Below are 17,844 nucleotides of genomic sequence, written 5' to 3' on the forward strand. Positions count from 1 at the left end.
ATGAGGTCTTTACAGATGCTTTAGGGGCCAGTGTTGACTTTCACCTCAATAATATTAATGAAGTACCGGTATCTTAATCATCTGTGTGTGTGTGTGTGTGTGTGTGTGTGTGTGTGTGTGTGTGTGTGTGTGTGTGTGTGTGTGTGTGTGTGTGTGTGTGTGTGTGTGTGTGTGTGTGTGCACGCGCGCGTTTGTACTTTGCAACAAGTCTGTGGTGGTGTGTCAAAGCTCCGCTCCCTGCCAGACTCACCTGGGATGATAAAGATTGGCTATTTGTTCCTAAAGAATAACAATGCTAGGGTTAAAAAAGTTCCAATCACACAAAGACTTGGCGGCCTCCTGTAGTAACTCAGAGGACCCCCCTAGTTGGACAAATAATAAACACGTGATATGAAATGTACAAAATGTCACAAATGTCATCAAGTGAAACACAATCATAATCAACGAGCCGCATTTTATTGAGTATTAATATGAATGACATTGCTGAGTCTGTAATGTCCACCTTTATGCAAATAAACAGATACAAAGTGTCTGTACATTATTCTGTACATGCCGATGAGAAAACATTGCATTTTGCTGTAGTTGCTGTAGCTGCATAAGCTATTTTGTTTGTTTATCTAGCTCCACATGTTCTGCTGCTACAGAGTGTTTATGACATGGCAATATCTAGCCTACTGTATGTAAGTCTGTACCTGAAACGTGCATTGTGCATCTATCTATGTCTATCCTTGTCTTACTGATATTTCAGCAGAAAATCGATCAGGAACGGTCAGCAGTGCAGAATGTACTTGGTGTGGTAGGTTAGTGGTAATCGGTACAGAATTAACTTGGTGTGGTAGGTTAGTGGTTATCGGTACAGAATGGTGGGTACTACCAAGCCACGCCCTGACCATCCTCAAGTCAAACACCAAATGCCTTGATAGGAGCTTTCTCCACTCTGCTATTAAAACTTGGAACAGCATCCCCCTGCGGTTGTTGGAGACATTACATCAAGTAGTATTCATGCCTTTAAGAAGAGGCTGAACAAGCACCCATGAAGCTCAATTAAATCATCAAACATTCAGTTTATATATACCCCTGACTGAGTAGCAACAGATCAGTGATAGGTTCTTTGAATGTTTTTTTCATAAAGCCTGTATCTGCAAAAGCTTAATAAAAAAAAATGTACTTGGTGTGGCAGGGTGGTGGTTATGGTACAGAATGTACTTGGTGCGACAGGTTAGTGGTTATGGTACAGAATGTACTTGGTGCGGCAGGTTAGTGGTAATCGGTACAGAATGTACTTGGTGCGGCAGGGTGGTGGTTATCGGAGCAGTGCTGTTGCTGGGGAGTTTGTCTTTGCCTTTCATGAAGAAGGTGAGCAGCTCCCCTTTCCCTTTCACAAAGATGGGCCCTCTCCGGACGAAGCGAAAGCCGTACTCTTTCAGGATGACATAGCAGTCCTCCACCACCTGGGGGCGGGGAAGAACAAAACATCGCTCTCAGATGAAGGATAAGTTATTAAACGATGATAACCACTGCAAAATACTCAATGCATTTTTCCCATTGACATTTCCAAAAATATTTATATCAATTAATTTAAGCCTAGAATCAAGCCATCCAGGGTCCTGGTGAATCATGACCATAAAACGTTTGATTCTGTGAAATTTTTTTTTTGAAAACGGCAAAACAAAGGGTATTTATTAAATATAGTATATCATATAATTAAATATAAAATAAAATAAATCACAGAAAAAAATGTTTTATGGTCATGATTCACCAGGACCCTGGATGGCTTGATTCTAGGCTTAAATTAATTGATATAAATATTTTTGGAAATGTCAATGGGAAAAATGCATTGAGTTTTTTGAAGTGGAACCAGGAAGTGGGCGGGAACTGCGATGCTCTATAGGACTGATGCCCGTTCGTTGGGAATGCACTTTTTCTTTGTAACAAAAAAAAATGCATGGGTTTCCGAGGCTAGGAATGCACTGGTTGAGTGTACAGCAGGATACCTGGATGTTCCCCATCACGCCAGTGGACTCCATTCTGCTGGCCACGTTGACCGTGTTTCCCCAGATGTCATAGTGAGGTTTACGAGCTCCAATCACCCCTGCCAGCACCCCTCCTTTATTCAGACCTGGGATGGAGGAAAGAGCAAACATGTACCTTTATTGTATTGAAAGGATAACCCCCTGAGATGCATCATCTTGTTTTCGAGACTGTCCTTATCACAAAAATACAGAGAGTACAATAGACAGAACAATACAACAAATACATCCATGCATACATAAACAAGGACAACTTGACAATAACAAAAACTAAAGCTCTCCTGAAACTGACCGCTCCAACCCCACCTGATCACCCACAAAGTAACACTTTGATGTATTAATGTGCTCATGTAAAGCTAAATGAACAAAAAACTAAAAGCAAAAACTACAGACCGTTACACATGCGGTAACGTGCATTAACATACAGTACCCATACGAACACACAGAATACAAACATGCACATGCACATGCACCTTGGAAATAAAATTGCAGTGTATTCCATATGATTAGTCCAGAGGTAAGCACGCACACCCCCCAAAAAAAACTTGTCAAGTGCTGGACAACAATACGTACATTAGAGCAAAGGAGGGGAAGTTTGCACACTGTTAGCTCCCAGTAGAAAATGTATTTATTTAAAAAAATATGAAATAGACTGACCGATGCGGAGCATAAAGTTGTTGAAGGATTGCTTGTTGAGGTTGCTGAGAGTCAGTTTCATGGCGAGAGCAAAGTCTGCCAAGTCCGCCAGGTGCTGCCAGCGTTCAACCAGCGACTGTTTGAGACAAAATGATTTACGCTTTTAGAACTCTATTGTGGACTAAAAACTAAGACACAGAGAAAATAAAATAAAAGACAACAAAAGAACAACACAAAGCAAATTATAAGTGTGTGTGTGTGTGTGTGTGTGTGTGTGTGTGTGTGTGTGTGTGTGTGTGTGTGTGTGTGTGTGTGTGTGTGTGTGTGTGTGTGTGTGTGTGTGTGTGTGTGTGTGTGTGTGTGTGTGTGTGTGTGTGTGTGTATCTTTTTAAACATTTTAACAGCCCAAATCTGGTTGGGGTCCCTGGACAAATATTAATTTGGGGGTCCTTGATTTGAAAATGTTTTAGAACCACAGATAGGAGCCTGGATGGCTTGGTTCCAGGCTTAAAATAATTTAGATAAATATTTTCTGAAATCTCTATGGGGAAATCACCAGTGAGTGATTCTACCTTGCTGTTAGAGCATTGGTTCTCAAAGTGGGGTCCGAGGACCCCCAGGGGTCATTGGGAGGGGACCAATGGGTCCCAAGCAAAATGAGTTAATAAAGCGTCACCGAGTGCCGCGCTATGAGCTTGTAGTTCTGCTATTTTTGAAAAATCTTGAAAATGTTGAAAACATTTTTAACACAAATCTTTGCTTCTGGGGGTCCCTGGTACAACATATTTTCAAGTGGGGGTCCGCAGCCAGATACACATGTGAGTGGTTCTACCTTGCTGCTGGAGAAATCGTTGGTGTTGCTCTGTGGAGTGACTCCAGAGGCAGCCATGTAGGTGCTTCCTATGGTCTTGATCTTTGTGATGCTGCAGAACTGGTCTCTGTCCAACAGCTGGAGAACAAACAGTCAATATATATAGTGATAGTTATAATAGTTAGTAGAAACTAATGAAATAAAACATTTTTAGTTCACTGAAATCAAAATGAAAACTTTTGTTTTTTTCTTAATAGAGTATTGTGTGCGTACAAAACGAACTAAAGCAAAGTAAAATCATAGCAGACAAAACATATGGCAATGCAACACATTGTGAGCTTGTAGAGCGAAGATTTTGGCAACTTTTGAAAACTCTTGAAAAGTGTTGATTTTGACATCATAAATTTGTCAACAGTCTTTTGAATAACATTCCATTTAGTTTTTGTCATATTTCAGTCATCTGAAATGTTGTAGTTTTTCTCTAGTTTTAGTCGACTAAATATCATAAGATGATAGTAGACTAAATCTACAGTTGATTTAGTTGACTAAAATGTATGTTTGGCGGTGCCTTGATGGTGTTGTAATGGCTGATTTTACACTTGGTTGCATGCTGAAAATAGCCGATCTACAAGCTCACAACGCGTCGCAGCGCTTGCAAGATTGTAGATCTGCTATTTTCAGAGCGTAACACCCAAGCGCAACCAAACATAAAACGATTTGTCTTTCAGTTCTGCTGGATCTCTTCTCCACTAGATCTCTCACTAACATTTTAGTCTAGTTTTTATCCGTTGACGAAATATATTCATAGTTTTAGTCATCATAGCTTAGTTTTTATTTAGTTTTCGTCGGTGAAAAAAGGTAGTCGACTAAATTAGTTTTAGTCGAGGAAATCAACACTTGACACGCACGGGCGCGCGCACACACACACACACACACACACCCACACAGATGCTTTGCAGGGACTCACGCTGTCAAAGTCAGAGATTATCTCGTTGAGGATCCTGAGACACTCGATGCCTCCATTGTTGATGCTCTCCTCCGTATAGAAGTCAGAGAAGTTGGGGATGGAGGCGAACATCACGCCGATCTCATTATAGGACTGACTGTAAAGCTCCTGAAAAGGAATTACAATTTACAATTTACACTGTAGGCATTTAGAAATAAATGTGATGACGCAAGCTGGAGAAGTTCCTAAATACATATCACATTTATCGTGTGCTTCTAGCATGTTCTTTTTTGGTTTGTTTTTTAAACAACTGAATAGTGTTTTATATTTGTTGATGACAACATTATTGTCTCCGCCAGGCCGAAAGGCATGGCGAGAGAGTATGTTTTACCCCCTGTCCGTCCGTCCGTCCGTCCGTCCGTGTGTCCGTGTGTGTGTCCTGTCCGTGTGTTACCAGCTAATCTCCGGCACCGTTGGCCCGGTTGCTGCGAAACTGTGCACACACACTCCCTGGATGCCAATTCAGAACCTCTGCCTCACATTTTTCACATGGGCCTGTATTAGCGCCACCTGGAGGCCGATTTGTGCAAAACCCATTTTTTAATATTAGGCTACTCCTACAGATTTTATCCAAACGTCATGCAAATCAGTACACAGTATCACTATAGTCATGTGATCAACACGGATCTGTCCGATTTCCCATATTCCATCCTCATTGGCTAAGGTTGTCTTCCAAAATTAGCAGGATTGGTCCGTTTTGAACGGACTTTTGAACGGTTTCCTCAAATCATGAACGCAGCTTGTGATTTCCGTGAAATTTCACAAACACATTCCCACTAGGCCGAGGAAGAAATGCCACCTGACATTTTTCACATCAGCCTCATGGTGGCGCTATAAAAGGCTGATTTGTGTTTTTAACTATAACTGCACCGATCTGCGTGAAACTTTGCACGCACACTCCCTAGAGGCCAAGGAAAAACATCCGCATCCTGCATTTTTCACATTTGCCTTTTATAGCGCCACCAAGAGGCCGACTTATGTAAAACACATTTTTGGATATTAAGCCTTCACATTTTATCCAAATTTCACACAAATCGGTACACATGATCTCTATAGTCATGTGATCAAGATGGAACTGTTTGATTTTTCATATTTCATCCTGATTGGCTAACAATGACATCTAAAGTTTGCAGAAGTGGCCCGTTTTGAAAAAAATGCCACAAATCATGAACAGCGTCCGATTGAGGTGACACTTTACAAGCACATTCGCACTAAGTTGAAGAACAAATGCCACCCTTTAACATTGCCCTATTATAGCGCCACCAGGAGCCCGTTTTTTTCCAAAACTTTTCTTTGTTGTATTACTCCTACAAATGTTGTCCAATCATCATGCAAATCGGTACCCATTATCTCTATAGTCAAGTGATCAAGTTGGTTCTGTCCGATTTTTCATATTCCATCCTGATTGGCAAATTCCGAACATTGTTGGCCCACAATAACCTACCTGACCTGGCGGAGACCTGTGCTCCGAGGAGCACTTTTTCTAGTTGTTATTGTTATTTTTATGCTATGTTGATGAATTGAATACATAGGACCACAATGGAAACAAGTCCCCAGAACTTTTTAATGTTAGTCCTTAATCCTTTTAGCTTTAATGTCTTACTGTACCATGTGCTGTTTTACATTTCTGACTAATAAAGTATTCAATCAATCAAAAAGAATAGTAGTTTTCAAACGTTTTCGTGCCAAGGACCCCCAAATTGATATATATTTGGTCGTGGACCCCCCTTCTGAAAAGGTTTTGTGCCAGGGACCCCTAGAATAAAAGATTTGTGTTAAAAAAATCTAAATTATTCAAATTAAAAATTCGATTACGAATTTAAAATAAGATATTTTCAAAAATAGCAGATGTGCAACCTTGCAGCGTGGTACGAAGCGACACGCTGCCTTGGTGAACACACGCCTCATCTCTCTACACGCGTGTGAACACACGCCTCATCTCTCTACACGCGTGTGAACACACACCTTGTCTCTCTACACGCGTGTGAACACACACCTTGTCTCTCTACACGCGTGTGAACACACACCTTGTCTCTCTACACGCGTGTGAACACACACCTTGTCTCTCTACACGCGTGTGAACACACGCCTCGTCTCTCTACACGCGTGTGAACACACACCTTGTCTCTCTACACGCGTGTGAACACACACCTTGTCTCTCTACACGCGTGTGAACACACGCCTCATCTCTCTACACGCGTGTGAACACACGCCTCATCTCTCTACACGCGTGTGAACACACACCTTGTCTCTCTACACGCGTGTGAACACACACCTTGTCTCTCTACACGCGTGTGAACACACACCTTGTCTCTCTACACGCGTGTGAACACACACCTCGTCTCTCTACAAGTGTGTGAACCAAGAGGCTAGCTTCTGAGTTGTAAATTGAGGCTGTATAGGAAGAGACAGTTCATATGAATGGCCTTTAGTCTCGCTGTTTCATGGCTGCTGGTGTCAGAAAGAATTAGGCTCCATTCAAACGGATGGGTTTTTGCCGAACTTTACACTTGATTTTATTACCTTAATAAACATTGTCATAAATACTACATGCTTCTAGGGGTGGGACGATATGGGTACCTCACGATACGATATATATCACGATATTAGGCCCACGATAACAATATATATCACGATATTCGACGATGTTTGATATATTGCGATATCACGATATTCGATATATATTGCAAGAAATTTCACCAACGATATATCACGATATCTGAAAATATCGATATATTGCGATATCACGATATATTGCATGAAAATTCACCAACGATATATCACGATAGTCCTTGTATTCAATTCATAAACACATAAAATAGCACCAAACAGTTCAAAATCATCATTACACAAATACAGAGTAGGAAAAACAACGTATCACAAACTAAAAAATAAAATAACAATAATAATAATAATAATATAGATATTTTTCGGCAGGATATCGATTATTTATCGCGGGAGAAAGTATCGCGATATATCGATATATCGATATATCGTCCCACCCCTACATGCTTCCAGTCACTAGTTTAAAGTCTTCTTTCAATCACCATGACCTGCGTTTTGGTAAAATATGGTCCCATTTATTTTATTGATGATAAAGTATAGGGTATACTGTAGGAGGGGCGTGGCTTCCTTGTGATGATATGATTGACGAGCTACACAACCAATAGCGTTCATTCCCCACCCCCGCTCTGGTCCCAACCAAAACCAATGGCGTTCATTTCCGTGTAAATCTTTCAGACCGGATATAGAAAGATGGCGGATTTGAAATAGCTGAAAAATAGGCTTCATTTACGGCCTGTAGAGTCTATGGGCGTAACTTTGTCCATACTTTTTACTGTCTATGGCAGGGGTCTTCAACGTTTTCAGGCCAAGGACCCCCGTAGCTGAGAGAGAGATGAAGCAGGGACCCCCTACTATAAAATTGTGTTTCAGATTAAAGTTTATTTTTTACTTAGTCTGCTCTTTTTTCCCTCTACACCTATAGCCTCTTTGCCAAAAATAGCCGATCTACAAGCTCTCAACGCCTCGCGCTGCGAGGCGTTGAGAGCTTGTAGATCTGCTATTTTCGGCCAATGTTCCCCTCAGAAAAGGGATGCTAGGGTTCAAGTGGTTAATGTAAAAAAACGAAATCCTATCACACAAAGATTTGGCGGACCCCCTATAGTAGCTCTGAGGACCCCCTAGGGGTCCCGGACCCCCTGTTGAAGACCCCTGGTCTATGGTGTGACCACACACCTCGTCTCTCTTCTTGGTGCCCAGGAAGTGCTTGGCCACATGGTCGGGCAGCATGTTGGTGACCAGCGCCTCGTTCCAGCGTCTCATCTCAAACACCCTCTCCTTCTGCTCACGGACCCCCACCTTCCACAGGAACAGCTTCCGAGACTGACGCTCCACCTGGGTGTGTGTGTGTGTGTGTGTGTGTGTGTGTGTGTGTGTGTGTGTGTGTGTGTGTGTGTGTGTGTGTTTGACAGAAGGGAAAATAGTATGAAACTGATAAAGATGAGGAGAAATAAATGTGATGACAGCAAGGAGAAGTTCCTAAAGACATTTATCGAGTGCTTCTGGCATGTTTTTTTATTTTATTTTTTAAACCACTTAAACCCAGGGATCCCAAACTCAGAGGTCTATACTTGCTCCCCCCTCCGTTTTTGTGTGAGTGTGTACACATTGTGATGTGTGATACAGTGGTGTGAGTGTGTACACATTGTGATGTGTGATACAGTGGTGTGAGTGTGTACACATTGTGATGTGTGATACAGTGATGTGAGTGTGTACACATTGTGATGTGAGTGTGTACACATTGTGATGTGAGTGTGTACACATTGTGATGTGTGATACAGTGGTGTGAGTGTGTACACATTGTGATGTGTGATACAGTGATGTGAGTGTGTACACATTGTGATGTGAGTGTGTACACATTGTGATGTGTGATACAGTGATGTGTGTGTGAGTGTGTACACATTGTGATGTGTGATACAGTGATGTGAGTGTGTACACATTGTGATGTGTGATACAGTGATGTGAGTGTGTACACATTGTGATGTGTGATACAGTGATGTGAGTGTGTACACATTGTGATGTGTGATACAGTGGTGTGAGTGTGTACACATTGTGATGTGTGATACAGTGATGTGAGTGTGTGTACACATTGTGATGTGTGATACAGTGGCGTGAGTGTGTACACATTGTGATGTGTGATACAGTGATGTGAGTGTGTACACATTGTGATGTGAGTGTGTACACATTGTGATGTGAGTGTGTACACATTGTGATGTGAGTGTGTACACATTGTGATGTGTGATACAGTGATGTGTGTGTGTACACATTGTGATGTGAGTGTGTACACATTGTGATGTGAGTGTGTACACATTGTGATGTGAGTGTGTACACATTGTGATGTGAGTGTGTACACATTGTGATGTGTGATACAGTGATGTGTGTGTGTACACATTGTGATGTGTGATACAGTGATGTGAGTTACTGTGTACACATTGTGATGTGAGTGTGTACACATTGTGATGTGAGTGTGTACACATTGTGATGTGAGTGTGTACACATTGTGATGTGTGATACAGTGATGTGAGTGTGTACACATTGTGATGTGAGTGTGTACACATTGTGATGTGTGATACAGTGACTCACATGACGTGCAAAGTAGTAGAAACTGATCATCATGACGATGATCATCATGGTCATCAAGTACTTGGACGGCACTATGGAAGCTCTGCACACACACACACACACACACACACACACACACACACACACACACACACTGTGTTAAACAATAATTACACAATGTAGAAACAAGCCCCTAAAAAAAACGACCAATATTTTCAAGCGACTCTACGGAAAAACAAGCCCAAAGTCGCTTATAATAAGCAGACATGGCAACCCCGCTCCTCACCTGTAGGTGGCGAAGCGCATGAAGTCGTACAGGTCGTAGAGGTCACGCCAGCTGTAGATGTTGACGGCGCCGGTCGCCGTGACGACCATCACCATGAGGCCCAGTTTGACCAGGTGACTGACCTGTACCAGCATGACGGTGGCCATCAGGGACATGACCGCCATGAAGCTACGCACACACACACGCACACACACACACACACACACACACACACACACACACACACACACACACACAGTTTGACCAGGTGGCTGACTTTTTTGTTTATCCTTTAAGCCTTAAAGGGATAGTTCACCAACAAAATGACTTTTTTTCTTTTGATGGACACTTTTTTTGTTGCATTCCTAAGCCGATAATTTGATGACCGGCAGCGGTTCCGGTAGGAGACACAATTAAGAGTCTCCTTTGTGTCTCCTACCGGAACCGCTGCCTACCGGTCCTAACCGGTCATCAAATTATTTGCTTAAAAATATCCATGAATTCTCCATGGGGTGACTAATCAAAATTGGGTGAACTATCCCTTTAATGTCGAACTGTACCACGTGCTGTTTACATTTCTGACTAAAGGTCGTAAAACATGGCAAGCGGTTCACCCGCCTCTCATTGAGAATTAATTGCATAGTCGCGTTGGCCGCTTGCCGTGTAAGTACCTTAATAAAGTATTCAATAAAAAAACGGAATAGACCGATGTCAATACAGTGTCAACAGTATTATCAGTACGACAGCCACACCTGTAATGTTTGGGGTTCTGGGCACAGCCGCCGTCGCCCAGAGACTCCAGCGTCAGCCCAGCGCTGCTGTTGTAGAGACGGAACGGCAGCGGAACGCAACTCAGCTGTTGTGACGTCACAAAGACAACCATGGGACAACGACACAGTGTTAGAAAGCAACTCATTACATTTCTGTCCGGACCAATGGTTCTCAAAAGTGGGGTCCGGGGACCCCCAGGGGTACTTGAGGGGGTTCCAGGGGGGTACCCAGCTAAATGATGTAAATATAGCATCAGAATAATTATGACCTTTTATACTTTGGCTATTCAAAAATAGCAGATCTACAAGCTCATAGCGCGGCACCGAGTGCCGCGCTATGAGCTTGTAGATCTGCTATTTTTAAAAAATCTTGAAAATGTGTGCAAATCTTTGAATGATATATTTTTTAAAGTGAACATTTGTAACTCAAATCTTTGCTTCTGGGGGGTCCCTGGAACAAAATATTTTTAGGTGGGGGTCCGCGGCCCAATACATATCATTTTGGGGGTCCTTGACATGAAAAAGTTTGAGAACCACTGGTCTGGACAACTCATGAGTGGATAAAGACAACTCATGAAGGATGAGATATGTTTATTGAATATAAAATGAGCATTATATTTATTATGGTCTGGCGATGAATTGGATCTGCTTTTAGGTACTCTGATAAAGTGCATCCCCCCGTACATAAACAGCAGATCCAAAACGACGGTGGTAGCTGGGGTGGTGGAGTAAGCAGCAATTTTAGCAAGAAAGCAATGACAGCAGCAGCAATAGCATGAGTGCAGCAAAAGCAAGCAGGATGAGAAGCAAACTTCCAGCTTTAAATAGAGCGGTCTGACAAGGAAATGAGTGTGTGATTGGATGAGTGGATGTGAAGGTCGACCGCCTCAGCTCCATTAGCTCAATGGTAAAACATTTCAGAACTTTTGAAGGAAACCGGGTTCAAATCCGGGGTAGAAGAGGCATTCCTGAGCCAATAATTTGATGATCAGCGGAAAGATGCTAATGTATCCGGTAGGTCTTTGAGTCTGCTACCGGAGAGACCGCCGGTCATCAAATTATTGGCTTAGGAATGCAACGTCATTTTTTGGGTGAACTATACTCCTTTAACCCTTTAAGACTGGGAACGCATCTCTGTCATTGTAGGATTTATTTGGCTATTCAAAAATAGCAGATCTACAAGCTCATAGCGCTATGAGATTGTAGATCTGCTATTTTAGAAAAATCCTGAAAATGTGTGCTTTGAATATATATATTTTTTAAAGCGAACATTTTTTTCTACTTCTGGGGGTCCCTGGAAAAAAATATTTTGAGATGGGGGGTCATATCATTTTTGAGAACCACTAATATTATAGCAAATATGTTTTTTCAGAATACTGTTAGGATTTAGAAGATATTGTAGAATCCCCCCAGAAGCAAAGATTTGAGTTAAAATGTTAAAATATATATATTCAAAGATTTGCTCAAATTTTCACTATTTAAAAAAAATAGCAGATCTACAAGCTCATAGCGCGGCACTCGGTGCCGCACTATGAGCTTGTAGATCTGCTATTTTTTTTTAATAGCCCAAAGAAACCTAAAAGGACATTTCCCGGTCTGAAAGGGTTAAACAGAAAATGCATTTTCAGGTCAGGATACTAATAATAACGTAACAGTTTTGAACATACAGTACGTACAGGGTTTCCTTCCGACAGTGACGATACAGACTAATGACTAACAGTGGTAAATACATGTTCACTTGGTGTAGCTTCTATTCCTGCCAGGCTCTCCTAAGGCAGTGGTGTGTGGAACAGGCTGTCCCTGTGGGGCCTGACAAATGAGCCGACAGGCAGTGACACGGACGACTAAAGCACTCTAATGGACCCCACAGGGAACTGGTCGTCACACACATGAAAGACAGCGATGAGATGTGAGAAGGAGGAGGAAACACACACACACACACACACACACACACACACACACACACACACACACACACACACACACACACACACACACACACACACACACACAATCTCTAGCGGCTACAGTCTCACCATGTCAGCGATCTCGGCCATGGTGAGAACAAAGATGGCCGCCACGGCCCATGTGTTCCTTGCCCAGCGTGTTTGATCAATCCACATGGAGAAAGACGCCAACCTCCTGGAGAATCGCTATCACACACGCACGCACACACGGACACACACGGACACACACACACACACACACACACACACACACACACACACACACACACACACACACACACACACACACACACACACACACACACACACACACACACACACACACACGACAATCAGATTGGCTTAGATTTCTATTTCCATTTGGTGTAGAGGGAAATACTGGCAGACCTATTATAGAGCCATGGGACTCAGGTCAACTACATGATAAGGTTTAAGAGGTTAAAACTCATCTTTATAGACTTTCTACTTGATTATATATTTCTTTCCTTCTTCTGTTTGGTATGTTGTACTTTATCAGTGTAGTAATACTGTAGTAACCATTCTCACCCTGGGGTAGACTGCAGCCAGGGAGCAGATGGTCAGGATGAGAAGCAACACCTCTCCAATGGCCAGAGTCACATAGTTCACTGTCAACCTGTACAGGAACATATAGAAACATCTGTCAACCTGTATAGAAACATATAGAAACATCTGTTAACCTGTATAGGAACATATAGAAACATCTGTTAACCTGTATAGAAACATATAGAAACATCTGTCAACCTGTATAGAAACATATAGAAACATCTGTCAACCTGTATAGAAACATATAGAAACATCTGTCAACCTGTATAGAAACATATAGAAACATCTGTCAACCTGTATAGAAACATATAGAAACATCTGTTAACCTGTATAGAAACATATAGAAACATCTGTTAGGGGCTGGAATTTCAAAAGGGCACCTATTGCCGGCCGGCCCGATTACCATACTTTTTAGGCCCGAAAAAAACAAAAATGTGTCATTGCGTACTTACTGTCCTCAAATCACGCATCCAACAAGATTTGAGCTGAGCAGATTGGACCTTCCGTTCCAGAGATAATGACCAAAACGTCTTGAAAACGGCCACTTTTGCCGATTTTCGATTGCCGATTTTCGAGGAAGGTCGGACGGCGACGAACCCCTGAGTAAAGTTCACTTTGAGCTGCATCCAACACACTTACCGTTAGGCCGCTAGGGGCAGGTGAAGTTTCCTTTTTGGGGGTAATAGATTTATTGATTTTTTTTTGTCTGGAGAGGGCACTTTTTTAGGTAAAAGGGCAGGTGCTCATATGGTACAGTATATAATACACTCACAGAGGGTCTATAAGCACCTCCATGGCGGTGATGAACAGCAGCACCAGGCAGCAGCTGCAGAACGCCACCCCGCTCCGGCCCTCCTTCTCTGAGGAGTAGAGCCTCTCCAGCTCCCTGTCCACGAAGCGCAGCGACACGCCGTTGAACCCATGTTCCTCCATGCTGCCAGGGAGGAACACAGATACACAGTATTAGACCTCTATTTATCGCACAGGGGAAAATTCACTTGTCGATGGCAGTACAGCAGCACAGAAATACAGGACAGATAGGCCTACAGAAAAAGGAGAAACAGCTAAATTAGTTAAAGGAGCTACACCATGATTTTTTTTTTTTTTTTTTTTTTTATATCATATGGTGTATGTCCCTCAAACCTTTTTCAAAAGGTTTGAGCCTAAATCATCACTCAGATATACTCATCCCAAGTCAATTGTGTCTGTTAATAAAAAAAAATATTAAAAAAAAAAAAAAATGGAAAAATTCTGCATAAAAAGAAGCATCTAAGAAAAATACAAAATAAAAAAAAAAACACTTTGAACATTTTTGAACAATTCCACCAAGTGTTTGAGGTGCCTGTTTCACCCACTTCCGGGGGGCGGAGCCAAAATCAGAGCCCGAAGTATTTGTTCGTAGACCCCCACTTAGTTTCGGAGCGATTCGGGCACTTTTCATTTAACATTGGGTTTGCCATCAATAATGTTTGTGACCTCATAAACATTTCTGGAAATCCATGAAATGAGAAGGAATGACTGAATTAAAAAAAAAACATTTTTTGGGGTACAAGAGACACTGGGGACCCCAAAAAATACAAAAAAACAAGAAAAAAGTGATTTTCATGGTGTAGACCCTTTAAAGGTAGGGTAAGTGATCTTTTTTGGTTAAACCAAAAAGTTTATCTTGCTGAAGGGTTAAAGCACTATTTTCTGATAGTGATCATTGCTATAGACTCAGTGTTTGTTCAGTAACGGGGTCTTCCTGTCTCTCCAGCTCTAACCCATTTTTTATAGTGTTCCAGTTCCAATTGGGTCTGCTCATTTCTTTGTGTCATCACTTCCAAATTCCCTCGTTTAATCTGTATCCTGTCTGAGTTCTCTATCCTGATTGGATAAAATTGGTATCCCGACCTGAAAAGGAATTTTCTGTTTAGACCTGGAGAGACATGGAGAATCCTTTCACTGAGCAAACACTCTTATTTTAACCAAAGAAAATCACCCACCCTACCTGTAAATACATTGGATCTATTTGAACACGCTCTTTCTTCCCCTGAAAAGTAATGTAACTGGACACAATACAAGGTTTTCATCCGACAGTGAGGATGTGTCTTACATCTGCTGGTGTTCTCTCTCTATGAGCTCCTGGTGAAGTCGTCTGTTGATCTGCTCCTCCTCCTGGGTTTTACTCCTCTGGGGAGTCACTGGCTGCACGGGCACGGGAATCAACAAGGTGAATGAAATCATGATCATTCATAAGGGCTTGCTGAAGTAATGCACTATATATATATATATATATATATATATATATTATTTTTTTCCCCAATTTGCTTGACATCTATTCACTGCTGAGGTGCAGCACCACCGAAGAAGAGTACACCAAGAAATCACGTGATCACTCAAAACAAAAATTAATCTAGGCACCTTTCACATTAAAGGATTTTAAAAAAGTATTTTTTTCTCGGCTTTCTGTTGTTTTTCAAAAAACAAGCCACATGCAAACGGCCATAGCTCTGGAATGTAGGATCGCGACCGGCCAATTTTTTCCCCTCGATTCTACCGGACCCCCGTGCTTGTAATGAGCCGATCTCGGTGAGGAAGGAGGTCACAGAGAATATTCCATGATTTTTCAAAGGTACAGTAAAATCGCCATTTTCGTTGGCAAGGGGACCGGAGACGGATTCATTAATTCCTGGCAGTGAATGAGTTAACTATGTCCTCATTCTGACCACGGATATGCTCTAAAAGTTAGAAAAACATATTCTCTTCATTTCAGGTTCCCTGTTTGTTATTTATAGTAGCTTGAGTTCCAGTGTTTGAGTAGCCTATTATGGTTGTAGTCTAGAGTTGTGCGTGTGTTGACTGTTGATATGTTGTGTATATACAGTGTGTGCTTGTGTTTACTGTATTTGTCAAGTAAAGTCTTTGTTAATTGTCTCCTGCATTGTTCCCCGCTTACAAGCCCTAGCTCTAACCCTAACTCTACTCTAACCCCTTTGGTAAGCGGGGAACATAGAACCCGGGGAACATAGGGATGACCCCCATGTGGGTCCACCTTCTGCGTGCGTGCGTGTGTGTTCCAGTGTATAAAAATGCTCTACCATACAGATTATGTCATTAAGTTCTGTTGATCAAAGTATTATACGACTCCATCATAATTTACCTCCTGTTTGGACTCGGTGGGCGTAGCGTGGGTTGATGCAGCATTCCCATTGGTTGCTGTTGTGTTAATCAATTGGTTTGAGTTCCTATTGGACAGTGTGCTTGGTTTCTGAGGAAAGAGAGTGGAAAAAATGACAGATAAGCTCAGGGAAAGAGAGTTAGATTAAAGGAGTAGTTCACCCCAAAAAATACTTACTTTCTATCAATTACACACCATGAAGCATTGAATTCATGGAGATTTTTTTGTTTTTGTCGCATTCAATAATTTGTCGCATTCAAAAATGTTATTAATGTATCCGGTAGGAAACTCAAAAGAGACTCTTTAAGTTTTTGTTTTTAAAGCAAACATTTGTAACTCAAATCTTTGCTTCTAGGTGATTCTACAAAAGTGATTCTCAAAATATTTTGTAATAGGGACCCCCAGAAGCAAAGATTTGAGTCAAAATGTTGTGTATATATATATATATTCAAATATTTTTCAAAACATTTTAGATCTACAAGCTTGCCGCACTGTGAGCTTGTAGAGCTGCTATTTTTTTAATAGCTAAAGAAATCTTAAAATGACACAGATGCGTTCCCGGTCTTAAGGGGTTAAAGTGGCCAGAATGAGTGACGTATAACAAGCCACAGGCCACACACCGTCCCACTGAGTCCATTGGTTTGGGAGGCGTGTTCAGGATCTCGGACCAGGTAGGTGTCGATGCCTTTCTCCAGCAGGTACTCACACCTGTCTCCTCCGTTCCCCGGCTCCACCTCAAACTCTCCATGAAGACACTCCATGGTGCTCTGAGAGATGTGCACTCGCCTGTGGAAGAGAACAACGTGACCAAATTATAGACCAATTATTTGTTTACCAACATTGAGAACACACAGGTGATTGTTTCGTGCAATCAATTCCCAACAAATAGGGTGCGTTCGGAAATACAGCAATGAGCTCACTGGCCAATACAAACTAATAGGCGAGTGCGCTCCGGTGCGCAATTTTCCGAATGCACCCTCGGTGCTGGACCTGCGTGCGCAATACTGGTTCTTATCGCTTGCAACCAGTGTGACGTAGTCTGTTAAGGGGTCTATTTGGTTTCATTTTACGCTCTCAAGAGTTAAATTATGGTTAAACATCTGCATTACTTCATTTACAAGAAGTCTACACAATTAGGGAATGTAGAAGAATTGTTATTTTGATGAACGTTTGCCTGTTATCTCTCCTAATGGTACCAATGCAGCATGGAATTGTGGACAAAATCGTATCCCACGACAACAAAATACTCTTAAGATTTGGGTGAGAGTCCAAATCTCATCAAATAGTGGTTTGTGGGGACGCTGTGGGCGCTGGGGGCGTGTTCTCTCCTCCGCATCATCAGTGCCCATACCCTAGGTGGGGTTGGCGAAAGGGCCTTTCTGTGTGGAGTTTGCATGTTCTCCCCGTGTCTCCTAGCAGAGGTGGGACAAAGTCCCTATGTTGCAAGTCCAAGTCGAGTCTCAAGTCTTTGCTCTCAAGTCCCGAGTCAAGTCCAAGTCAACACAGCCAAG

General features: G+C 42.1%; 1 protein-coding gene across 1 annotated transcript in view; it reads right to left on the reverse strand.

Moving 5' to 3' along the window:
- Positions 1-557: 557 nt before the first annotated feature.
- LOC308103713 (adenylate cyclase type 3-like) overlaps positions 558-17,844 on the reverse strand; it is a 28,505-nt gene continuing 11,218 nt past the window's right edge. Inside the window, exons 8-22 of the mRNA XM_080453839.1 lie at positions 16,954-17,119; positions 16,316-16,423; positions 15,269-15,360; positions 13,946-14,107; positions 13,156-13,243; positions 12,679-12,795; positions 10,625-10,728; positions 9,894-10,061; positions 9,629-9,710; positions 8,222-8,380; positions 4,445-4,591; positions 3,499-3,615; positions 2,688-2,802; positions 1,995-2,119; positions 558-1,451 (exon numbers count right to left, since the gene is read on the reverse strand). Of these exons, the coding sequence (XP_080309965.1) occupies positions 1,227-1,451; positions 1,995-2,119; positions 2,688-2,802; positions 3,499-3,615; positions 4,445-4,591; positions 8,222-8,380; positions 9,629-9,710; positions 9,894-10,061; positions 10,625-10,728; positions 12,679-12,795; positions 13,156-13,243; positions 13,946-14,107; positions 15,269-15,360; positions 16,316-16,423; positions 16,954-17,119 (1,975 nt within the window). The 3' untranslated portion in view covers positions 558-1,226. The remainder of the gene's footprint in view (positions 1,452-1,994; positions 2,120-2,687; positions 2,803-3,498; positions 3,616-4,444; positions 4,592-8,221; positions 8,381-9,628; positions 9,711-9,893; positions 10,062-10,624; positions 10,729-12,678; positions 12,796-13,155; positions 13,244-13,945; positions 14,108-15,268; positions 15,361-16,315; positions 16,424-16,953; positions 17,120-17,844) is intronic.

Source organism: Gymnoscopelus braueri (genome assembly GCF_963280865.1).
Source record: "Gymnoscopelus braueri genome assembly, chromosome: 16".
Classification (NCBI taxonomy): Eukaryota; Metazoa; Chordata; class Actinopteri; order Myctophiformes; family Myctophidae; genus Gymnoscopelus; species Gymnoscopelus braueri.